Source organism: Sphaerodactylus townsendi, linkage group LG07 (assembly GCF_021028975.2).
Source record: "Sphaerodactylus townsendi isolate TG3544 linkage group LG07, MPM_Stown_v2.3, whole genome shotgun sequence".
NCBI lineage: Eukaryota > Metazoa > Chordata > Lepidosauria > Squamata > Sphaerodactylidae > Sphaerodactylus > Sphaerodactylus townsendi.
The window spans coordinates 25,648,081-25,674,940 of record NC_059431.1 but is presented as its reverse complement, the minus strand read 5'-3'; the positions used below and the strand labels follow the sequence as shown (position 1 = coordinate 25,674,940).

Genomic DNA, 26,860 nt, shown 5'->3' with positions numbered 1-26,860 from the left:
CAGGATGTTCCCAAGGACGGCTCAAGAGTATCAAGTTACCCTAGTGTTTCTGTATTTCACAGCTTCTGGCTGAGATAGTTGCATTGAGATGCTTTCTTCGATAATTCTGGTGGTACATTAATGTTGTAAAATGCTGTAAAATATTATTTCGGCACAGAGGTGTTCCACATCCTGTGGTTTTCACAATGTAGATGGCATTGTTTCAGGTCAGGCTCTCTGCAAAATATATTGTTTACCACAAGAAGCATGCTTCAGCCGCCAGAGACCATGCCTAATGTGATTTTTAAAAATGTGTAACAGCTATTACCCCAGGAGATTTTATTTGGACTTCTTGCAAAGGGAATATGTTGCAGAGTAGCCAGTCAGGTTTATGTCACTTCACTCCTTCAGCTGTCTCCAGGACTTGTTACTATATAAAACTTGGGTATTGTGTGCTTTTATTTTGTTGTCAGATCACTGCTGTTACCAGCTCAAAGCTTGACTGTAGCAGCAGCCTATTGTATAACGGTTTTGCCTCCAACGATTTAAATATGTCATGCCTTTAATTTTTTGAACAGGACAATGCAAAGCAAACAGACAAACAAATGAAAGGGGGAGAGATTTCTAACCCAAGAGAAAAAATTTCTGCAGAGATGATGGTGGATTTATTTACTTATTATTCATTTGCACCCTGCCTTTTTCACACTGGATACCCAACATGGCTTACATTGCTGTCCTTTTATCGATTTTATCCTCACAGTAACCGTGAAGTTGATTAGGCTGAGAGTGCTTGACTGGTTAAGGTCACCAGAAAGTTTCCATGGCACTTGGGGATTTGGGCCTAGGTCTCTGAGATCCTGGTTTAAAGAACAAAGATCTTTAGTGAACTTTTATATGAATGTTATGAAGTATGTTTAATAGCATGTGGGTCTTCTGTATAGAATAATGCCAATAGTTTCATTGTTATATGAGGCATAAAGTTGTATAGCGTTCCTGTGAAGCTATCTTGATGAATTGAGCTTTGACTCATGAACTCTCATGAGGGACTAAATTTTGTCGGTCTTTAATGTGCTGCTGGACTTCTGGTCATATAGCAGAAATGGCTAGAATCGAATATAATTGTTCATCTCCACAATGATGAAGTTAAAAATATTGCATATAAGAATTTTATATATTAAAAATGCATTTGGGAATGATCGAATAGTGATTTTTAAAGAATACTTTTGTACCATTTGAAAACCTGAAATCTGATAAATACATACAGAATGTCTAATTATCAGGAAACTCTGACATGCCCTGATTATCGGAAAGATCCAGAAACTAGGTCATTTTGATATTAGGGCTGAAACAAAGGAAGAGAGCTTTCCTCAAAAGCTTCCATCAGCTGCAAAAAGTGCCTTTCTCTGTTCATTAACGTCTGTAACAGCAGATGCAAGAAATTGCATAAATGCTTGCCCATTCCAAGTGAAGGTAGGAAGATTACCTGCACTCAGAAATGACTTTGTGACATTGTCATACAACAAGGCAGATTTGATTACATGGCATAGGGATATAAGCATTGTCTTTGAGATATCTCGGTTAAACAATGGTGTCAGGCAGTGAGCAAGCTATGAACAGCATCCAGAAAGTTGAACAATGCAGGAAGTAATATTCACTACAGCACTATTATCATCTTAGTCAAAGCTTACAACCTATAGGAACGTAGGTATAGATTTTTTATGGAGGGGTTTGGGGGCGAGCCACACCCCCACTTGCCCCTAGGGCATGGCCACGCCTCTCCAAGCCCCGCCCCCAGCCTAGCGTTTATAAAAGCAGCTCTCCAGGGCCAGGATTACCCCCACCCTGAAACAGCATCACTTTCAATGTGGCGTAGTGGTTAAGAGCCGGTGCATTCTAATCTGGAGGAACTGGGTTTGATTCCCTGCTCTGCCGCTTGAGCTGTGGAGGCTTCCGGGAAATTCAGATTAGCCTGTGCACTCCCACACATGGCAGCTGGGTGACCTTGGGCTAGTCACAGCTTTTCTGAGCTCTCTCAGCCCCACCCACCCCACAGGGTGTTTGTTGTGAGGGGGGAAGGGCAAGGAGATTGTAAGGCCCTTTGAGTCTCCTACAGGAGAGAAAGGGGGGTTATAAATCCAAAGTCTTCTTATTATTCTTCTTCTTCTAAACTGGGGACCTCAGATTCTCCCTTTAAATCCATGCTGAAGAAGGTGGATTTAAAAGGAGAATCTGGGGAAATTTGGGGGGTGACCTTGGGCCACTCACACATTGTCACTCTAACCTCACTTGCAGAGTTGTTGTGAGGACAAAATGGAGGAGAAGAAAATGATGTGTAGTGTTTGGATTCAAATTTAAAAGAAAGGTGGAATATAAATGAAGTAAAATAAAGTAATGAATCAAACCAAAGCAGGTCAAGCCCAAATGAAATAAGAAATAGTGTTGCAGGCATTAACCAGTCTGGTCATATGTTTATGTTAGCCATTGAGGATGTGAACGAGGGTTTCCAGTAGCAGCACATGACTCATATATCAAATTTATTAGTGATAGTTACGAGAGGGGAGTTATTTTCTTTCATCTCCATATGGCTCACGACTTTTGTTATGTTATTGATGCTCAAAAAAGATTTCTTTAGGTGAAAATATTTGTTTCTCGTTTGGAATTTATGAACAGGGAGAGAATGAAAAGTGAGCCTTGCAAGTAGGGTTATAGGAGGTACACAGAAATGCCTCACCATTTTGCTAACACTTCACTTTTAAAAATAGGCTTTATTTAGTGCTTCTGCTCCCTTCTAGCGCGGGAAAGTAGTGCTTCCTAGATTCCAGAGGGGAATTCTTCTTTGCTCAGTGATTGCATGATTCGCTACCAGTGGATTTAGCTGCCAGTTCTGTGCCTGCCTGTCTTGGGAGCTTCTGGGGGAAGGGATCTATCACCTGGGGAAGAGGCATATGGCTGATTCTGTGACATCACTTCCAGTGCCAGAAGTGACATCATAGCATTCATGATGTTCATCCCCCCAGCAGTTTTGGAGGGTGGCCTCTACAGAAGTCTATCCTGCTGATGACCTTCCTTTCCCTCAAGTCCATCATCTCCAAGCTTCACTCTCAAATTTCCAGGAATTTCTCGACCCACAATTTTCAGCTCTAATTGGTGGTAGCTGCTTTTATTTATATGCACGTATTGCTTCTGAAATCCAATTGCATGGTGTGTGTGTGTGTGTGTGTGTGTGTGTGTGTGTGTGTGTGTGTGTGTGTGTGTGTGTCTGTGTGTGTGTGTGTTTAAAAACTTTCTTGGTCATTGAATTTGAAATGGCTGCTAGGTAGAGCTCTTGTGTAGCTTAATTACGTATAATAAAATGTGGTACTCTGAAATGCTGCAACTACATATTTTTCTTCTGTCCCATTTCAAGGCTCTCCCAGTTTGCTTCAGGTTACTTTGCCCTGTGAATATTTCAAATACTCCAGTGAGATGATAAGCAAACAAACCTTCTATACAGTGAAAACAAAATTCATTATTTCAGGGTTGTTTTTCTTTTTGCTGGAAAACAGAGACATCTGTTTGGGGGCAATAATTCTCACCACACCCAATTCTGTAGGTAGAACTAGCCTGCTGTAACCAGGTGAGGGAAAGAGGGAGGGGACGGGCACCACCTTGGCAGTAACCTTCAAGCTTCAGATTTTCTAAATCAGTTTGTAACTGACTGCGAGGGTGTGGATGAGTGATGAGGAACCTTACCTAAGAGACAAAGCTGCTATGTGGCAATAGAACTGATTTACTTGACAAGTGAACTCTCCTAGGAATAACCTCATCCAGTTCAGGTAAGCTGAAAACCCCATTAAACAACAGATGTTCCCTAATTTGGTGGCTACTCCGCCACCTAAAATGAGAGTTTGGGGAATAAAACCAGAGAATAAGGAATGCTCATGTGCACACTTGTGATGGTGCAATAATGATTTCTTTCCAGCCTGAAAAGGATAAAAATACTGCCATCCGTCTTGGTCAGATGTACTACAGGATGAGGCCAGGATGAGGATGAGCCAAGGGTTACCTTCTGAGATGGAAGATATGGCAGATAATGAAATTCAGTAACAACTGCTTGGTTCTTCCACTGCTTGTTACAAACATGAGTAGAGCCTGACAGTTTGGATCAGCGGTCCATTGAGGAATTAGTTCTAATATTATGGAGAGGCAAAAAAGCTTTTTCGACCTCTTTTCTCAACCACCACTTCAATTTCCCTGTGTGCCATGGATTTTGGCCTGGTCTGTGCCTGCAACAGAATGGGCTGAAATCAAGTGTTCCTCCCAAGAAGTCTAATTGCAAATGGAACATTAGTACAGTATGCAATGGGCAGAGCTAGTGTGTTTCTTTATTCATGGGGTTATTTTCCAAAATATATTCCCTATCTGCAACTTTCATTTTAAAAGTCCCTCATCAGGATTCTACCACTTCTGCCTGCTGCATTTGCAGAGTAGGAGAGCAGGAGAAAGTATTTGCTGCAGGTCTGGACAGAATGGATGCATAGCTGAGCCCCACCCTCCTGGTTTTCCACAAGCTGTTCACAGCTGAACTATTTAAGAGGATTTTTGCACAAGAAATAGAACTTCACTGTAACAATATAGTTCATAAAGAAGCTTGGTGTGAAGGGTTAGGGGAAGTGGTGGGATTCAGCCTATTTGCACCAGTTCGGTAGAACCAGTAGCTAACTTTTTGTCTGGTTCAGAGAACTGGTTGTAATCCTACCACTGAGTCCTTTTGGGACCAGTTGTTAAATTATTTGAATCCCACCCAGAATCCCAGAAATAATTTATAGTTAGGGTCTATAGACTATTCTACTGAGTATACTTTGTACTATCTGTTATTGTAAAGTGGGCTCCTACTGTATAATTTTTGCTTTTTTAAACATGTCTTTTAATACTTATGCTGTGCTTTCCTTCTGGTTGGTTTCCAGATCTCTACTAGTCAAATCACATTGCATTGTCTTTTGAGTATCCTACTTTATTGACTGTACTGATTTAAATTCTGCAAGCCCTCACCAGGGTGGCCCTGACTAGTCCAATTTCTTCAGATCTCAGAAACTAAGCAGGGTCGACCCTGTATAGTTTTTGGCTGGGAGACCAAGGACATCCAGGCAAGCCACCTGTGGACATCTTTTGCTTTGATAACTGCATGAGAGGTCACCATACGATGGCTGCAATTTGATAGGTAAAATCACTGCCATTGTACGTCTTCACCTTGATACCTAGTGAGAAAGGTGAACAACAGTGTAATAAAAAATAAATCTGTAGGTATTTAGATCAGAACTGTAGTTTCCTTTCATGGTGTTGCATCTCAACACAGTCCTGGAAAGAAAGCCCACTGTTCTGGGCACCTTTTCGACCATGATTCAATGGCATAACATCTGTTTGGCATACAGAAAGTCTCAGAGGCATATTGGGGGGAATTGGTGCCCCAGGGACCATGCCTGCTCCAGGTGATCCTGCCCCCCCATGCTCAGGGTTGGGGCTTAGGGGCAGCTCATATGGGCATTGCCACAGCAGGCTGGCCCCTGGGTGGCAGCCATTAGAGCCCTTCCTGCCTCCCTGCAGGCTGCCTCCTGCCCTACCCAGGGCCTGGGAAGAGCAGAAGTTGGCCTTCATAGAGGTGGCAGGGTGCTGCTGCAGCAGGTGGCCCAGAAGCCAGCCTGCCACCACAATGCCCATCTGAGTCACCCCTGAGCCCCGCTCTGAGGGCCTGGGGAGGGAAGGAGACAACTCAGAGGGGCACCATGGTGGGAGTCAGCGCGGGAAGGAGGGGGGCTTCTAGCCACAGGGCAGGGCCCAGCCTTGGTGCCACTGCAAAATCCACATTCAGTCCCCAGCATCTCCAGTTAAAGCATCTGTCAGTAGGTGATGTAAAATGTCTTGACCTGAGACTCTGGAGAGCCATGGCTGGTCTGAGTAGACCACACTGACTTTGATGACCCAAGGGTCTCATTCACTATAAGGCAGTTTCATGTGTCCTCATGTGTATTATTGCCAGAAAATCTGCTCAGGAGAAAATTCTGATGTTGTGGTATCTAATTGTGGGATGTCCTTTACATAAGAAATGATGCATTTTACACTGAGGAAAGAAGCCTCTGATTAGCCTCTTCAAGTCCCACGACACTCACAGGCTCCAGGATCTGAACAGCGTAAAAAAGCATGTGTTTTAGTCCTTCTGTAACATGTAGAGGGAAGGTTTTGCAAAAGCTACATAAATTTGCTTTCTCAGTAGTCATATATTAAAAGCTATAGGTGTTTTATATTTTTCTAAGAGGTGGCTGAAGCCACGTTTCAATCCACAGTTTTTCTCAATAGCAACTGACAGCAATTTGTGAAGAGCAGGATTTAGACCATTTCTTGCCTCTAGCATGAAGCGATACAATCCAGAAAGAAATTGTATCAATTGGTTATATTCTGCTATTGGAAGCCAGCCTATTGTGATTTTCTGAAACACTAAACATCTGGCACTACATACGAGAACTGGCTTTGATGGTAGTTCAAGTCATAATATCTGATCAAAGCCTTCATCTTATTTTCCGGTAGGCATGATTGATTCGATCCTTTTCAGCAACAACTTTTCTTATTCTTCCTCTTCTTTGTCTTCCTCTTCTTCACAATGAAACCAACAGAACAACTTAGTTGTGACCAGTTAGTACCTTTTGCTTTCAGTGGAAGTTAATTATAATTAACTTTAATTCATTGTGGCCGATTTTGCACACCGAAATTGCTCCTCTGCTGGCATGGGGAGTTTTGCACTTCCCCCAGTGCTGCAGCATGACTGCCACATTTCTGCCCCGGAGCCTCTCCATGGCAAATGACCCTTTGTTGCTCCTGAGGGTTCCACCACCATTCAAAACTCCTCTGTAGCACAACCGGGGCCAGTTTTCCTGCCTTGTTGCTCTGGCCTGCCCCACCGGTGGACAGGGGCTGAGAATCAGCACCCCCCCCCCCTTCAATGAAAAAAACAGAGGGAGAAACCTTGGGCAGAAAAGCGGCGTGTGCAGGCGCCGCAAACAGGAGGGCAGCAATTGTCTCGCACATGCAAGGATTTTAGATTTAGATCTTAGACTGAGGGGGGTGGAGGATGGTGATCCTGTCGCACATGCAAGAATATTAGATGGGGTGGGTAAGGGCGCCAATTCTCAGCGCCTGTTTTGTGTTCAGAGCCATTTAAAACAAAAATACTGAAAGTGAGCGGGGTGGGGATGGGGCAAGATTCAGCCAATCCAAATGCAGGAAATGGAGGCTGCCCTTGCATGCGTGAAAGAGACTATGGAAGAGCTCATGGTTCTTAAAAAGTGCTTTTGGGAAAGCCCCGGGCTTGTGGGGAACCGTTCTGGGCTTCCCTCACCGATCTTGACTCGACTGAAGGGAAGAGCCGGGCAGCAGTGGGGAACTACAAGCAGGGTGAGAAGCCCCACATCAGGTACTCTTCCCGGATAAGCCATGGAGCAATTTTGATGTGCAAAACCGGCCTGTGTAGAAGATAGCACTCTTCTGTGACTAACAGAAGGTGGAACAGACTTTTAACCCCACGGAATACACTCTGTTTAAATACTGTTGGAGGAAAATATATTGGGCAGCACAATCCAGATGGGGTGGGAGTGCTGCAGCAGCTGGAGCTGGTAGGGTGAAGGTGGCACCACACCACTTCCAAAGGGCATTTGGTGGTGCAGAAAGGGGGAAATTAAAAAACCCTTCTGCTGCCTGAATCACTCCATTGGGGAAACAGGTTTACGTGTGGCAGACTTGGAGGGCAGGCTTGGAGGGCAGCATTCTCAGGCTAAAACACCAGTGGAAGCCAACTAAAATCAACTCCACCCTGGAAATGCTCCTGGCATGCCCTCTCCCTTTCGTGCTGGCATCTATTCAGATATCAGTGTAGCTCCCTGGCAGCACCCACTTCCAGGTTTGACCACCACAGAGCTATGTGGCACCTAGATGCCAGTTCTCTCTGCTGAACTGGGTGCCCCTTATGCTGGTGGAGGGGGCAAATGTGCCATTGGGGCTCCCTATTGCTCCCAAATGCTGTTTCCTCCTCCCCCCTCCATCTAGATTGGGCCATAAATTACGGTTTAGACTTGCTAAATTGCAGATAATCAGTGATTGCTGCTTTTATCAGCATGAAAGAGTTTCTCATGTTGGACTATGTAAACAGTCTTTGGACAAACACTTTGGGATTTCTAAACAATTACTGTCTTTAAAACTGTATGGGTGTAGCTGTATCTCCCAACTCAATTCACACATCTGATAACCCCCACCAGTGGTGGGATTCAAATAATTTAACAACCGGTTCCGGTAGGGGGATTCAAATAATTTAACAACTGGTTATTTACAAGCACCATTTTAACAACCGGTTCTGCCGAAGTGGTGCGAACCTGCTGAATCCCACCACTGCCGCCAGCACAATTCATACATCTGATAAAATAGGTTCTAGCCCTCAAGCTTATTCTACTGTTTTTTAGCAAAACTTAGCCTGGCCATTGTCACTATATATAATGCAATGACATGATACATGAGAGTAAAATTTAACAAGAATAACTCTGGGGTACATAAAATATAAGGACCTTGCAACAGCATTGTACTAAAATTTCCCCCAAATTTCCCTGTCCTAATATACTTCCATCATATATGCACAAAACATGCCTGGAGTTCATTGCAAAACCAACAATTGCTGGCTCTGACATATATCCTAGTTAGTCTAGCTGGGGAAAGATGCCGGTTATGTAACATTTAAGGGCATCCTTCCTTAAAGTAAGGCTAATTGGGGAAGGCAGTTCTGTAGACATTTGAAAAGGACTAAACTCTTGTAACCTAAATACATTTGACGTTTTTAACTAGGTTTTAACCAACTGGTACATGTTCGTAATACATTTGTAATCTGAGAGTGTGCCCTTTTTGTCAGAGGCCATGAACAGTTCAAAGTAGGTCAAATCTGTCATAATCACATCCTTTTGTATCCTTATTAGAAGAAAACTCTTAATTTTAGATAATAGAATACTGGGATGTTATTATTACTATTCATGGAAACTAAACTAAATAAGATAGCAGTGTTATCTTTAAGAAAACAATGCCTCAAAGCATACACAAAATACCTTTCACACCTCACCAAATAGATGATCCTCTACAGATATCTCCATAGGATTATTATAAGACAACATGAGAGTTTATTGCTAGGTTAAGCTCCAGACTGAATAGAATGACAAAGCGATTTTTTAAAGAAAGAAGAAGCATTGGAGGTGGGGGGAAAAGCACAAACCAAACAAGGCATAAAAGGGAAAATAAGTGGCATGTGAAGTTGGCATGTGCCCAGTGGTGGGATCCAAAAATTTTAATAACAGGTTCTGATGGTGGTGGGATTCAAACAGTGGCGCCGCCGCACACACGCACCTCCAGTCCCTATTGGGCAGGGAGGTTGCTTTAGTTACCCCTTCTCGGCACTCGAAAAATTAGTAACCACTTCTAGAGAAGTGGTGAGAACTGGTTGGATCCCACCTCTGCATGTGCCCACCAGGAGTGCAACAGACCTTGCCCTCTAGCACTGCAATAGCCAATGGAGATTTCATTGGAGAAATCATCACTGATAAGACATTGCCTAAAAATTGGTGGAAACTCTTTGGTAAAATCATAGAGTTTCTGACAATTCCTAGAAAGGACTGACATCACTTCCAGGTTTCCCCCCATACCTCCATCTTGGAAATATGCACCCACTACCAAACAAAGCTTTGGTGCTTTCAGCTTTTGCAGATCATTATGAGATGAAGTTTGAGTTGTCTTCCCCGATTATGTGATCAGTATCATCAACAGATTCTAACACACTAGCTTATCTTTCTAGGTATAAAAATAATGCTTTATATACCTCATAGCCTTTAATGTTTTCCACTTTCTTTTTTCTTTCCTCTTTTTGTTTGGAATCAAATTAGGAATGTGGCGCTGAGAAAGAAATCTATGATGTGAAACACTTATGTTCACATGAGCTGTCAAAGGCTCAAAAGTATGTGGACGTTTAGTGATCATTGGCATGGCTCTTCTTTTTAGACCAGATATGTTATGAGGCTGTTGTGTTCTTAAACACATAATCCTTTTTAAAATCAGTCCACTGTTCTTCTATCTGACTGAACTTCTTTTTTTCTTTCTTGCAGAACGATTCATGGGGGAAGCAGTACTCATATGCCCTCTTCAAAGCCATGAGCCACATGCTTTGCATTGGTTATGGAGCCAGAGCCCCCGTCAGCATGTCTGATCTCTGGATAACCATGCTGAGCATGATTGTGGGGGCCACCTGTTACGCAATGTTTGTGGGCCATGCCACAGCCCTGATTCAGTCTTTGGATTCCTCAAGGCGTCAGTATCAAGAGAAGGTAATGTGCTTTGAAATATGATTCCTTTTATTTCCAAGGCTTATTTATTACTAAGCTATGTAAAGTTCTGAAGGAAGGTTCAAAGAATACATGCAGGGAATCTGCTGAGCTGTTGGTTTAAGAACTGGTTCTTTTTGAAGTGGTGACAAGAATGCCAAATACACGAAACTGCCTTATATTAACTCATATCATTGGTCAGTATTGTCTGAGTAGACAGCAGCTCTCCAAGACCTTGGGTAGGGTCTTTCACATCACCTTCTATCTGATCTCTTTGGCTGGAGATGCTGGGGGTTGAGCCTTCTGAATACTAAGCAATGTTCTATTATTAAACTATGACCTGTCCCCTAAGACACATGTTCCTAGACATGACCATCAGGTGGCAAGATCACAGGTCATCACTTCCTGGGTTGTTTTTGTATGGTGAGATGAGCTAAGAGCTGGTAAGCCATGACCATTCCACAGCTCAGATCACCAAATTCAAAGAAGGCATTTCCATGTAAATCACTCCCTTAACACTGCATTGGAATCCAGCCACAGATTAACTATGATATAGAACAGTGGTGGTTTTAGATTATATCAATCCAATTGATCCCTAATGAATCCCAAAATAAAATCTTTTTTTCTTTGACTTATACTGCATTTTTTGCTTTATTCCATAGCCCAGCCAATTGTCTTAATTCCATCTGTTTCATTGTCCGGCTACTAATAAAGTTTTAATTCTAGACTACTAAAATTTTAGCCGACTAAATTAATTCTAGACAACTAAATTTTAATTGAAATTTTAAAACTAAAAATAAAGATGTGCTATAAAGAGATCCACGTTTGTAATCCTTCTCTGTAGCTGCATGAAAATTCTGTGATTGTCAAGCACACGTTGTGACCCTTTTGGGGAAGGTGCATTTTCAAAGCTGCGTCACTCAGTCATGCAGACATGCAGCCAGAGTATAAGCAGCTACAGCTGCAGTGGAAGTTGGCAATGCTATGGAAACCCCGCTGCAGATGTTGTCCTCAAGTGACAGGGCTGGATTGGATCATATCCTGCTTCCCAAAACACGCTGTGGTCAGATGTATGCGTACAAGAGAAAGGGACCGGGGAAGGCAGTTGTAGAAATAACATGGCTTGCTTACCTTTGATAAAATCAGGAGTGGCATTTTGAAAATTAATAATTTACCATTCTAAAAAGGAAGTGTTCACTTAGTAGCTCGAAATTCATTCATGTACAGTATCTGAATAAAGAGAATCTGGACAAAAGAACCACCCAGTGCTAAGGTTACATGTTCCTGCAAGCCCAGTGGAAACCTAACCTTTGCAGAAAAATATGAAAAGAGACATGAAAAGAGCAGTTTCTGAGCAGGAGTTAGGCATAAGAGAGAGGAGGGGAGAGGCCCTGGGGATTTTGAGGGGAGGAAGACAGCAGGAAGAGAGAAGAAAGCGGAAGCTAGTGAAAGTGGAGGGGGGGCGGGAAAGAAGTGGAACAGGACTGAGGGTGAGGAAAATGGAGTCAGAAGGGCAGGAAAGTACTGAAGGTATTGCAGAGAGAATAAGACAAATATGGGAGCCAGGAACAAATGGGGAAGCAAGGACAAGAGTGGAAAAAGCACAAGGGTGTGAACATGAGAAGAAAGCCAGTGCAGGGATGGAGCAGCAGTGATGTAGTGGTTAAGAGCAGGTGCATTCTAATCTGGAGGAACCGGGTTTGATTCCCCACTCTGCTGCCTGAGCTGTGGAGGCTTATCTGGGGAATTCAGATTAGCCTGTGCACTCCCACTACACGCCAGCTGGGTGACCTTGGGCTAGTCACAGCTTCTTGGAGCTCTCTCAGCCCCACCCACCTCACAGGGTGTTTGTTGTGAGGGGGGAAGGGCAAGGACGTTGTAAGCCTCTTTGAGTCTCCTACAGGAGAGAAGGGAGGATATAAATCCAAACTCTTCTTCTTCTTCCTCCATAAGCCCCATAGGTTCCCCATCTTTTTGGACTCCTTGTTTTGTATCTGCCTGAAATATTGTTTCCAATGGCAAGAGGCAGGCTGTGGTCGCTAATGTTTTTCTTTGCATTGTTGTTTAACTGTTAATATTTTTTTTAAAAAAAAAGATGAGGATATTGAGGGATGAAGGGCCAGGAAGGAAAAAAGGGAAAGATAAACAGGTGCAGAGAAAGAACTAGGCAGTAGCGGGGATGGAAGGAATAAATGTCACTTGCAGGTTTCTATTTTGCATTCATTATCAGATGATGATTCCAGATGCTTGTTCTTTTCTAAGCCATCCTGTGATTGTAAGAGTAATGTATTGAACAGTATGAGCAGCTACCTCCTAAATGACGCTCCCCTAGCAGAGCCTGTTGGTGTGTCACATGGTGCTGTATGCTTAATGGATAGTCAAGATGAATAGTCAAGAAAAGGACATTTCCTACCATGTGAAGGTCACAGTCAGTAAAATCAGAGCAGCAGATAAAGTTAAAGAAAAGAGAGGCTGCAATCAATGATGTTTAAGGGAAATTTATTTCACCTCAGTACAGGTTACGCAATAGGAATTTGTTTTTAAAGGGAAAACAAATGTGAGGAAAAAGGTTGAGGAAAAATATGTTACATTGCAAAGCAGAAAAAAAGAAAGGTGAGCTATATTTGGGTCAACTAGGTTGAACAGTGATGGGAGAACATGCTGAAAACGGGGTGGTAATGTGAAACTTGCAATTGACAAAAGACTCCGTTGATTTTACAATGAATGAGTAAGCTGTGGAAGAAGCTAAAGAGTAGATGACGGGCTATTTTGACCAGAACAAAGATGAAACTTGATTTCTGTACATGATTTTGGATTGGGATTTAGTTTGCAGAGGAATCTTTATGGTATTACAGTTTTCTCTACAACTGATCCTGGTGGCATGAGGAACATTAATTATGGAACTCTTTGTGATTGTCACCTACACTGATATGGACCTCTCTGTTCTTGTCATCACATTGATATGGGATTATAAAACAGCAGGCTGGTAGCACCTTAAAGACCAAAATATTTTATTCCAGCACAAGGATTTGTGAGTTAGGTATCTAGAACATTCACTTTAGTACATGCACCAGATTCAATTTGAGGTACTGGTTATTTCTTATAAACCCTTTTACAGCGTTCAACACTAATGTCAGCAAGACTGGCTCCCCTTGTACACTTCTGTCAAGGCCTGTTTCAAATATCAACTTGTAGTCAAAAATTAAGATCATTCACTTAACTAAACAAAACTTTTCCTTATTTCCCTCCAAATTTCTTAGCTGTTTGTCTTAAGAAAGACATCCAAATTCTTTCCTGTGTTGGGTAAAATCTAGTAACAATCAAGAAACATGTAGAACCATCTCTAAAAAACCCCTCATAAATAGCACTTAAACACTTTGAAGTCCCGTAAAATTCCTTAACTTCTTCACCTAAGTAGCCTTCACATTATTTATGAATTATGGCAAAAATATGAATCAGGCAAAATTTCTGTTGCTACTCCAAGCATCCATTTTTGAAGCAGGGGCTGTTGTGACATTATAGCATTAATAAAGAACTACTATACCACTTGACTGGAAATTGATAGATTTTTAAAATTCAATTTTATTAAGAATAGTAATTTAGTTAGAGCTCCCCACAACAGCTGATGCAAGGAAAGGAGAATATAAGGAAAGACTAGCTAAAGCAGCGGTTCTCAACCTGGGGGTCGGGACCCCTTTGGGAGTCAAACCCTTTCACAGGGGTGCCTAAGACTCTCTGCATCAGTGTTCTCCATCTGTAAAATGGATAAATGTTAGGGTTGGGGGTCACCACAACATGAGGAACTGCATTAAAGGGTCGCGGCATTAGGAAGGTTGAGAATCACTGAGCTAAAGGCAGCAGGTATTTTTTCCTGTGACAAGAACGTATACCAACTGTTTATTTATATTATTGTTTATCCTGGGAGAACAAACCTGACTCACTTTGACCTGTGATTTGTTTCCATTTAACGAATGAGTCAGAAGTTGAACTGAGCACAAAATAAGTTTGCAAGCTTAAATTTCGTACTGGGGGGGGGGGGAATCCAGAAGTTAACAGTAAAGCAGTATTTTTTTATTAGGATCAACTAAAACATTACAAAGTAGGGATCAGGCTGTTAAATTCTGTAGAACTGTTTTTCATTTTATATGTTGAGTAAAATAGGGAGGGAAAAGAAAGAAAAGGGTCTAAGAACCAAACTGTGCATTGTTGAAGGCTTTCACGGCCGGATTCAACTGGTTCTGGTGGGTTTTCCGGATTGAGTGGCCGTGGTTTGGTGGATCTTGTTCCCAACATTTTGCCTGCATCTGTGGCTGGCATCTTCAGAGGTGTATCACAGAGGGAAGAAGATGCCAGCCACAGATGCAGGTGAAACGTTAGGAACAAGATCCACCAGACCACGGCCACACAGCCCGGAAAACCCACCAGAACCAAATTGTGCATTACTTTTTACGAGTTCACCATGGGAACTTACAGTCATACTGTAGCTGCGAGTTCAGGTAGCAACTCCTGTATAAAAAATCATGCAGGCTCAATTTTGAGCAAGACCATGATATGGGTGAGGAGGGGACTGGGAGACCCAGGGGCTGCTGGGGGGGGGGCTCTATTCACTCTGCTAAGAGACTACTAGTCCAGTCTTTCAGTGCACTTGCAGTACCCTAACATAATGACATCTGCTTCCCTCCAGCAATTTTAGGTAAACAGCTGGGATGGGGAGGTAGTAGTCCTTCCTTTCCCTGCACTATGGTTCCAGTCTGCCCTTTTAACACGAGAGATTTCACAGGAAAGAGTTGCTTCATGGCAAGCAAAAATTGCTCCATGGCAAATGTAACATCTAGTTTGGCTCTAACACTGAGTTTAGAGCAAATAAGATGTTATGAAGACTTACAGACCCTTCCTAAACAGTTTCATCCTTCTGAGTTCATTGAATCCATTCATTGAATCCTATACAAACTGTCTTAAGGTTCATCACAAAAGAAAGGCATAGTAGAAACTGAACAAAATCTATGTTTGAACAACTCTGAGAGTTGGTTCAGCTATAATGCAAAACCATGGTCGGACTACTTGATTGACCTAACCCCTACCACTCACGTATTGTAGCTTATAACCAAAGCTGGTCATTGGAGTTATGCTAGCTATATTTGCATTGAATGTTCAGTTTTGTACAGTAGTTGTGTGCATGCTCAGTTTTGAATGGGTTGTATGGCAATGTGTGCTTGAAAGATCGGACTGTGTTCTATGGACTTCTTGGCTTTCTTGTCTGAGAGTATTATCAATGCAGTTCTCAGCAGTTACCGCAAAACCCATTGACTTCAATAGAAGACAGTAATTCTGCTTAGGATTCTGCTGTTAAAAGTGGTATATGTTGATCAGGTCCTACATGGACAGAAAGGACCTTTTTTTCATCCTGTGTCCTCGATGGATCTGAAAATGGATTCAAAGCTATAGCAAAGTGTTACAGGATTCATTAATGATCATGCTCATCTCTGATAAAGTTTATTCTCTTGTGCAAATTGAATAAATTCTAGTTTCAAACAGGTTTTGCTGCCCATTCAATCAGCACATTTTTGCATGTTAAAAATAGGCTTATTTTCTTTCTAACAGTGATCTGACAACAAAAAGAGACAGAAAATCCCCAGGCAGACGATTAGGATTTGTGTGATAAAAGGAGGCTTGGGAATGCATTTATGCTTCAAGATACATTTTAGTTCTCTTGAAGCCCAGATAATTTCAAAACGTGCTAAGGAAGAGTGGCACTATTATTATCTTTTTCTGTCCCTTCCACTACAACTTTTTTGTTTTGTTTTTCTTATGCTGCAGCATGGATTTTGGCAGATACTTTAGCAAACTGATAGTGATAATCACTCTGCTGTGAGCAACCTTAGAGAAATAATCCAAGAGATCCATCCATGACACCAAAAATTATAGGTTATCTTCCATGACAGAAGTATAGGAACAATGGATCATCCAGTCTTGTGTTTCATCCTTGTTAGCCAGAAGGATTTCAGGCAATAATTAAAGGTTACTAACAGAGGACTATACCTTCACCTGGACAGCCCAGGTCTAAACAATCTCTTCAGATCTCAGAAGCTAAGCAGAGTCCACCATGGTGAGTACTTGATTCAGGGTTGCTATGCAGAAGCAGGCAATGGCAATGGGCAAATCATGTCTACATGTCTCTTGCCCTGAAATCTCTAGTCAGATGCAACTTGATGGCAAAAAAGTGGAAACAGAGGCCTGCATTCTGAATGTACCTCTGAGGGTTCAATATGGAATCTAAGCGCCCAGCAAGATGGTGATGTCAGGCATTTTATGCATGGGTCCACTAATAAAAGCTACTCACTATTTGCAGATGTGAAAACAAAATATCCACAGCTGATTACGGTAAAGGATGGTGGTTGACTATGTAATTAGCCAGCAAATGACCATAAAAGCATGTATGCACATTCATGCAGCCTGCTACCCTGTTTCCCCGAATATAAGACATCCCCAAAAAATAAGACATAGTAGAGGTTTTGCTGAAGTGCAAAATATAAGGCATTCCCCAAAAGTAAGACATAGCAAAGTTTTTGTTTGGAAGTATGCCCGACGAACAGAACACAGAAAAATAAGACATCCCCTGAAAATAAGACATAGCACATCTTTGAGAACAAAATTTAATATAAGACACTGTCTTATATTCGGGGAAACATGGTAGTCAGTCTCATTTCACCCTACCACAAGCCTTACAGTCTTCTGGCTCCCCGTCCCTCTATATTGCAGGAGTCTTTTCAAAGACTACACTATACTCACATGCATTGAATATCACAATAAAATTAAGTGGCCAGAATTTGGTGGGATGGGGGTGGATTGCTGGATTGCTCTAAAATGCTTTAGTTTATTTTATTTTGTTTGTGTATTTATTAAAAAGCTCTGTGCATTCCCTCAGCCTCCACACAGCATCTTCCATTGCAGTAGCCATGGCTTACCATCAGTGTAAACAAATTACAACTCCTGAGAGAGGTTATGTGAAAAGGCCCCTGGGCTGTTTTCCTATCTATTGATAAACTTCTTTTCTTGCTCTGATGTGATCATTTCTTTATTTGTAACTGTTCCAACACAGCAAGCTGAGTATGTAGGTGTTCAATCATTATTGGCTTACTGATTGATCACAATGCTGCCTGTATTTTTAAATAATCATTGTACTGCTGCTAAGAGCCACCTGTGTGTGGATCAGAAAGTGGGAAGAAGCTCATTAATCACATTGGTGACAGACTAATAACCATGAAAAAATGCCTGCCATGCTAACAAGACTGATGTGGTTTTTCTGTCCATTGCATGAGTGATTTCAAATCAGTGAGTTCTAGATCAAATCTACCCTGAACTGTGCCTAGAAGCTAAAATGACTAAGCTAAAGCTATCATACTTTGGTCACATTATGAGAAGACAAGAGTCACTGGAAAACACAATAATGCTAGAAGAAATTGAAGGCCGCAGGAAAAAAGATGAATAAGATGAATTAAAGATGAATAAAACTCTGCCTTCCTCCCTCAAGAAATACAAGTAAAAAGTCTTAAGGGCACAACATTCTTGAGAAAAGCTGATCCCTCAGTGGGTCCATAAAACCAGGTGATCCATATAAACTATTTTCACTGAGCCCAGCAGGTTTGATGGGTGTGACAGAGGAAATCTATGGCCTCTTCTGCACATGCAGAATAATGCACTTTGAATCCATTTTCAATGCACTTTGCAGCTGGATTTTACTGTGCGAAATAGCAAAATCAACTTGCAAACAATTGTGAAAGTGGATTGAAAGTGCATTATTCTGCATGTGTGAAAGGGGGCTTAAAATTGAAGGTCTGTGGTACCTTTCAGCAGCTGTTCCTCTCTGCATAACTTTGCAGAAACCTGATGCTTTAACTTTGGATCCTGCAGCATAAGAAAGTAGAGGAAGGGCGGGGGGAAGGAAAAATATCTTCATAAAGCAGTGCAGTACCCCCAAGTGAGGAATCAGTATTTCCTTCCTCCAATCTGTTTTGTTAAAAGACACACACACACACACACACACACACACACACACACACTCATGCCTTGTTCTAGTTCGATGGGAGGACATTGAGTAAAGTCACATGGATCATCCTGCCATGTCTTTTAGACCTTTGAAGAAAGAGTGTGTGGAAACCGTTTGCTTAACACTCCTCCTTCTCTTCTTTTTAAAGTTTAAAATCACTCATCTCTGAACTCCTTTTTCATCCAAAATCTGATTTCCACAGCTGTAGCTGTGAGAGCAAGTACTCATAATATTCTTGATTTCAGGAACATACACAGAAGAGTCAAAACTAGATACAGTTCAGGAGGGGAAAAGAAGAAATTGGCCATGCTGGCAGGGGCTGATGGGAATTGTAGTCCACGAACATCTGGAGTGCCATAGGTTCGCCACCACTGCTCCAGGCCCACCTAGAAACTGGCAATTTTATTTTCATACTAATTATCACAAAAATAGCCAAATCTTTGAATGAAACTGTCCTACTAGAAGAAGACAGAACAGTTTGTTCTGACTTGAAGTGGAGTTTGATGGGGAGACAGGTATATCAAGCAACTCTAGCACATTAGTCAATTGTGGCTAAGAGGCCTTCAGCCCTGACTTTCCAGACTGTACATACATGCTTGAATTAAATTGCACTTCACAATTCACAGTGGAAAGCGTGGACTGAAGTGACTGAAAAATATTGCACTTTAGGTGAAATCTGTGCTGCTTCATTCATAGAAACAAGCATATCTGCCTTCCTGACTGGATTGACACACAACATTTTTTACTGGTGCCTCAAAATAGATACTCAGTTTCTGCATAACCAGCAACCTCCCATATCCAGTTCTTCATAGAATGCCAGGCAAGAAAGAAACATGTACTGAATCATACTGGTATGCCTACATCAATTCCTGTTAAAATTGAAGTGACATTGGGGATGCTCTAGCATTTCTCAAAATCTCTATGGTTAAAACCATAGATTTTTAAAATTAATTTTATGTCCCTTTTATTGGCTTTAATTGGAAGTGATGATGCCAGACTCTACCCCAAAATCTTTTCTAGAGTTGCTGGCTGCAGCCTCATGTTGTAAACCACCCCAAGTCTGAAAGGGGAGGTACAGCCTAGTAAATCTAATAAATAAATAGTTCTTAAGCCTATGGGAGCTATGAGTGAACAGAGTTGCACCTTTCTAAATCAACTGAAGTCAGTGGTCATACAAGACTGTAAGAGTGCAATTCTGTGTGTGGTGGGGGAGTAGTGAAGCCGGCATGGGACTGCACCAATGCATTTGCCCCCAGTGTGGGTGCAAGGGGCACCCACACCAGTGGAGGAGGGAAAAGTGTCAACGGTCAGCCACCTTTTAGCTCTGTAGTTGCAAAACCTGTGGAGCTACAATTGGATGTATTGTACAGGAGGCAGGCGGGGGGGGGGGCAGCTGGAGTGTTTCCGGGGTACAGCCAATGTTAGTTTCCACCGGGGTTTTGCAGCTGGGTATGTTTAGTTCTATGAATTACTTTCCAATGACAATAGGCTCTTACCTCCCCATGCTGCCAAAAAGCCTTCTGGAGGTAGTGAGGCAGTGCAACAGTGGCACTATCCCCAGCTGCCTCGGACTGTGGATTGGCCTGTAAATCTGCTTAGAACTTATGTAGGAAAAAAGTATCCTTGTTTTGCTTTTTCATCATCTAGTCTTGACCGTCTCTCCCATCACTATGGTGACCTCAGGATATGATTGTTGAAAGATGGGATATGTTAATTACAAGCTAAATTTTGTGTTTTTGTATTTGTAATTCAATTTATACCTCACCCTATCTCCGAAGGGCTCGGGGTGGTTGACAACATAATAAAACAATATACATTGTAACAAAGTAAATACTAATAAAATACATAAAACAGAATAATAAGAATGAAATTTCAGATGGCAACTTAAACACCCCAAGCTTAACAATTTGCTAATAACAGTAACAGTCATACTACATCAATACATATCAGTACTAAATCCATACTATCAATACATTAATAATAAATCTACATATTAAGAATACATCAACAGTACATTAACAATCCATCAACATATCAAATATCAATACATAGACAGTATCAATTAACAATATATCAATACATTTACAACCATAAGTTCACAATGTATCTATACCAATGCATTAATAGTAACCTAAAACATAACTAAAAACTAGTCTACACTAAATTAGAATTGCTGCAAAAAAGACACCCTAACAATACTACCCAGTTACTACCCACCTACACTTCCTAGTACTCTCCAAAAGAAGTTACTATAAAGTTAGCTACAGTCCCTAGCAATACACCAAAAAAGAAACTAACAATATACAAGGAGAAAACTAACTACTTCTAGCAGTCCACACTCCTCATAGTTAACTGCCTTAGGCAATGGCAAAGAAAGAGCGATGGTACAAAAGCCCAGGTTGAAAAAAAGGCTATTGTCTCCTCTCCTTCAACCAATCTATTGGGAGTTTCTGCCACCAACCCACGTTTCTTAGTCCTTTGTCCACTGGTCTGTTGAAGATCACAATCCTGCCCAGTGTAAAGCTTCATTGTTATTTCTTGGCCACAGGCAGCATAAGCCAGTTCGAAGAATCCAAGACCGCCATTATTATTGAAGGCTTTCACGGCCGGAATCACTTGGGTGCTGTGTGGTTTCCGGGCTGTATGGCCGTGTTCTAGCAGCATTCTCTCCTGACGTTTCGCCTGCATCTGTGGCTGGCATGATCCTCTGAAGATGCCAGCCACAGATGCAGGCAAAACGTCAGGAGAGAATGCTGCTAGAACACGGCCATACAGCCTGGAAACCACACAGCACCCAACCGCCATTATTGATAGTCATAATCTGCCGCTACAGGGAAACCTCTGCCACCGGTTCCCTGCCACTTGGCTCTTTGCAACTTGGATTAAGGGGGTGTTCCTATCCCCAGCTTGTACTTGTGCTTGCCACTGTGGTGAGCCCCACCCTCGTTGCTGTGGGAGGGTCTCTGCCACTGACTCTCCCTTGTCCGACCCGCCGAGGAGACCGCCATCATCCGCTCCTGCAAAGGCTGTACCTGTTGTTGTAAAGGAACCCTTGCCAGCGGCTCCCCGCTATGTAGTCCACCGGAGGGACTCCTGCCACTAGCCCTCTCCGGGCCACTGGAACCAGGCTCTTTGCAGGCTGGAGTTAGGGCCCATTACTGGTCTCTAACACCAATGTCTCCCAGCAGCAACTCAGCAGCCCAGCAAAATAGGGGCTGGAGACATGTTAACTCCATAACGTTGCATTTCAAATCATCCATCCTTCCACTCACCACTGCACAAAACACCACCACAAAGGTAGTTCTTGCAAAAAAGAAATTTTCCATCTAATTTAACTAAATTTGAGGTCATGTGACCCATCCTGTCATTGTACAGTGAGAACAGGCTGAAAATCAAAGGAGAGGAAGGGAAGTAACCACAAAATCGTGGTGGGAAGGGCTATGGAACTGTCCTTTCCAAAGTTTGGTGAGATTTTAGGGGCACAAGCATGGCTGAGGCAAAACTGTCCTTCTATCAGGTCATCTACGCACCTTTTCTATCTCATCTTTGTTGTTTATTAGGGAACAAGAACAGATATATTTGGTTCACCTCGTTTTCCCTCAGATCTGGCTCAGTACTGTAAACATCCATTTTGAAACATATATGCAGTGCAATCCTATGAACGTTTACTCAGAATGCTTTATTCCCAGGTGTGTTTTTAGGCCCAGCTGCAGAGCACATGTTGTGTTTGCAGCAGCATCCCAGTTTTATTGTATCACCACCATCTGTTGGATATATGTTAGGGGTTTAGGTTTTTAGGATTTTAGTTTTGAGAGTTATATTTTTATGTTTATGTTTTTTTTATATTTGTAAGCCGCCCTGAGGCTGATCATGGTCAGGAAGGGAGGGAAAGGGTATAAATGCAATAAAATGAATGATGTACAAGCGATTAAAGGTAAAGTTTCCCCTTCAGTTGTGTCTGACCCTGGGGTACCACTGCAAGCAGTGATTTCATAGGCAAGCTGTTTTTGTAGGGTAGTTTGCCAGGGGTTAAGCTTTATTTATGTATTTTATGTGCTGTTATTGAGAACAGCCCTCAATCCTTGGTACTGTGAGCTGCCTCGAGCCCTTCGGGGGTGAGGCGGCCTATTAATCCAATAAATTAATAAAATAAATAAATTGCTTTCCCCAGCTATTCTTTACCCCCTAGCTATGTGCTAGGCCCTCATTTACTGACCAAGGAATGGATGGATGGCTGAGTTGACCATGAGCCAGCTGCCAGGATATCTGACCCACCGGGGGCTCGAACTCCTGACTGTGTGAGTGGCAGTGCAAGCACTTAACCACTACGCCACACAGCTCCTTCACAAGCGATTACTTGTCTTCAAATCATGGACAAGTGATTACTTCACAAGCGATTACTTGTCTTCAGATCATGTATGGGAATCAGCTTTCTGTTCCTTCCTATCAGCAGTCTTATTTTGTTTGATAGGCTGAAAGATAGGTTGGAAATCTCTATTAGTTCCTCCTGCCTTTTCCTCTCTGAATGCACATGCAGGACTATGACCCATTTTATTGGGGTCATATTTGATTGTTTTGCTTTATTATTCCAACCATTAGGTTGATCTTCACTATGCTGCGTTACAACCATCTACTGCTGGGAGCAGTTAATTAATTAATGCTTCCTGGAGAATGGGTTTTATGTCCTACCAAGCTGAATCAAAGTTTCCCAATGTTATCAACACCATGTGAGGAAACAAAACAGTATTTTCTGTATAAATATTCATGGTATATTCAAGGCCCAGCACAGCATCCCTGCTTAATGATTCTGTTTAAGAAAAATGGTGACATGAATATGTATAAGTGTTATTGTAAGGAAAATTAAAATTCTGTCATCTGTTTTTTTCCCCAAAAATTATCTAATTATTATGGATTTTTATCTGTGGCTGCTTAAGTCCAGGCACTAGAGCTATAAATAGAAAATACAGATATTTCTACTAACCCAAGAAAAGGTTTACAGGAAAATCTGAAATCTAAAAAAAAGGACTTGGGAGTTAACATCCCCCCCCCCCCAACTGAGATAATAGAGGTAACACCTAAAGCTTTAAGAAGTGAATGCCCTCAGTAACCATTGCTAGGCAACTACCATAGTTTTGCCAGCCCTCAAGCCTTGGTTTATGTAGAAGAAGGGGAAGAAGCAAGGCCTATTCCAGCATTGCTTGAGCCTTTGAGGGAAGACTCATTGGGGCCAGGCCTGATGACTTGGTACCACCTGACTTGCATGACTCACCCAGGCCTGGCTGCTTTCTACTACAGTAGAACCTCGAAAATCGGTGCCTTCAACAAGTTGGATCTAGTTTCATGGTTGGCTGCCAAGTTGGATCTAGTTTCATGGTTGGGAACCTGCAAGTACTTGTGGAGGCGGCCAACGATTTTAGAAGGTGGAAATTGGTGCCTGGCAATCGTCAATAAATCGACGATTGCCAGGCACCAATTTCTGCCATCTAAAATCGTTGGCCGCCTCCACAAGTACTTGCAGGTTCCCAACCATGAAACTAGATCCAACTTGGCAGCCAGCATGGTGCAGTGGAGGTTGACCAAACAGCCAGAATCTGATGGAGTTTTCCCAGAGATAGGCTGCCAGAGAGAGGTAAGAAGGAAAACAGAGGCAGATAAATTTATGTCAGCTAGTGTGTGGGATGGAGAAAAGGAAACAACAAATGAAGAGAGGATATAAGTGCTTTTAGGAAAGGCAAAAAATAAATAGGAAAAGAGAAAATGAGGTGCCTCCTGTGAGTCCTTGCAAGTCCTCCACTTGATTTTTATCATATTTGCAAGAATAAGGTTCCATTTCAGTCCCTGACATCTCAGTTAGAAGGATCTACGATATAAAACATCTTGAGGGTTCATTCAGGAAGTGTTGGAAACTGACGGTTCTGTTTTGTGCTCCGTATATTACTGGTACTTGTTCATATTTTTATTTACCTGCTAAGTTTCAAGCAAGTATAAAAGAAGCAACAGAAGCTCTGAGATGTTTCTCCTCTGCAGGATCTAGTCCCAGAGCTTTTTCCATAGGCAACTATAACACCTGCCAATGTCACTGGGTAGACTTTCATTATTACGTACTACTGCTCAGTATTTTTCAGGGAGAAAATGCAAAGAAGGTGAAAATATGAAAGGCAAGTGACTTTGTTGTATCAGATTAAGTTATGATTAATTACCAGAGACAGCTTTCATTACGTAAAGAGCCTACTATCAGAAAATGTCTCATTAATAAGTTGGGGGAAAGTAACCAGGGGATCAGGTCACACCTAATATGGAACATTTATAGAATGATATACAATATCTCTGTAGGAAAGAATGTTGCTTAAATGAAGTGTTTTGTCTTAGAATGACTCTTGAAGATACGCAAAAACATAATTCAATCTGAAGAGGTCATGGCTCAGTGGTAGAGTCTCTGCTGTTTGGTCTCAGATTCAGTCCCCAGCATCTCCAGTTAAAACGACTAGGTCACAGGTGTCAAACTCGTGGCCCTCCATGATGCTGGCAAGGGATGATGGGAACTGTAGTCCATAACATCTGGAGGGCCACAAGTTTGACACCTAGGGACTAGGTAGTATCTTAGGTGATATGAATCCACTTATTGGTAACTGTTTCATCCACTAACATCTAACTTATCTAATAATATAACCAACACTGTAACTGTGGAATCTCACACAATAACTCTCTGAGGAAGCTACTGAATTTTACATTCTCACTCTGTTGATTCAAAAATGCACATTTCAGTTTCACTTCCTCCTTGCAGAGATTGAACCAGTCAGCCTTTTCCTTTGCAAAATTTTTTCGATGAACTTTCTCCATTAAATGTATGCAATTTTAAACACGATTTTTGCTTCCCTTGCTCATAAACAAGCTATTGATGACTTTTAAAAAGCCCAATAAATTCAGGAACTGTGTCAAAAAAAATATACCAAAAAGAAAAGTTCACAATAGCAAACCAAAATATAGGACAACAAAAATTCCATTATCTTGCATCCCTAGATTCCCCATTATCTTCAAAATAGTAACTTGGGGGGTGGGGGGAAAGTTCTACTCTTGCATAGTTTTTGAAAATTTGCTTCTAATATAAATAGTCCACTTAAGTGAGTAGTAATTCATAAAAGAGAATTCATAGCAGACCATTAAAGAATTGTTTTTCTCACGTTCCCCTACAGTACCAAATTTTCTTAAATGTCTTTAAATTGCAGGGAAGGAATAGATCGGACCTTTGAATCAAAATAATGTGCCTGTCATTGAAACAACCATAAGATACAGACATTTCATTTCAGAATGAAGAATGTTGTGGCCTATAGTAGAACTCTCCGAAACAAGTGTCGAAGCACTAAGTAACTTGAAGATGCACTTCAAAGAAAGTATCCCTCTCCTCTCCCCTTCCCTTATTTTTTCTTTGGTTTATGCAGTACAGTTGATTTATGCAATACAGTTGGTGTTAGAATCATTTTGAAAACTTACTTAAGAGAGATTGCTTTTGGTCTGAATGGAAACTCTGGCTCATTCCGCACTTGCAGAATAATGCACTTTCAAACTGCTTTCAGTGCTCTTTGAAGCTGTGTGGAATAGCAAAATCCACTTGCAAACAGTTGTGAAAGTGGTTTGAAAATGCATTATTTTGCATGTGCGGAAGGGGCCTTAGATCTAACTTCACTTATGTTTTCCTACCACAGGTAGAACTCCCAACTGATTTAGCTACCTATTTACAAATTAATCGAACCAGGGTACTTAGATTTACACTTGTAGACTCACTGGTACTAGTGGAGTTTTCAGTCTGTTTAGTGCTATTGAAGGCAATAAATCTTGGGTTTAGATCCCAGTCTGTTATTTTGCATGAGCTTTTTATTTAAACAATATACTTTCTCATGATTAAACGGCACGACTGTTCTGTTAACCGCAGTGGTTTGGCTGTTAAGGTACTGCTTCACTTGATTTGCCCAATAAACCTATTGCAGTGATTCAGTCTAAGAAACAGCAGTAATTACATTACATGCCACTCTCAGTTGAATAACACTACCAGTTGAAGTTGTCCCACAGAGTAGCTGACCCCTAATCAATAAGGAGAAATGGCACAGTAGCCTGTGTGTGGTTAATGCGTGTTCTCCTTCACTACTACTCAGAATGGCTGTTTGGCTTATACTGTAGTTAGTTACCAAGTGCTTTAAGACTCCTTATTTATGGTGTTTATTAAACTGTGCATGTATTTAAAGTGTTGTGAGATCACAGCCAACTTATGGCAACCCCAGCAAGGGGCTTTCGAGGCAAATGAGAAGCAGACCTGGTTTGCTGTTACCTTCCTCTGAAGAGTCTTTCTTGGGGGACTCTATTCCAGGGGCGTACCTAGGCAAACTGGAGCCCTGTGCAAAATCTGAGTTTGATGCCCCCCCCCCCATGGGCGGCCACTCTCTCCCACGGTAACCAAACAATT

At 41.8% G+C, this 26,860-nt stretch overlaps 1 protein-coding gene across 2 annotated transcripts in view; it reads left to right on the top strand.

Moving 5' to 3' along the window:
- The window catches only part of HCN1 (hyperpolarization activated cyclic nucleotide gated potassium channel 1), a 216,653-nt gene that overhangs the window by 139,489 nt on the left and 50,304 nt on the right, over positions 1-26,860 (top strand). For both annotated transcript variants that reach the window (XM_048503377.1, XM_048503378.1), the window contains exon 4: positions 10,140-10,358. In XM_048503377.1, coding sequence (XP_048359334.1) covers positions 10,140-10,358 — 219 coding nt within the window. The remainder of the gene's footprint in view (positions 1-10,139; positions 10,359-26,860) is intronic.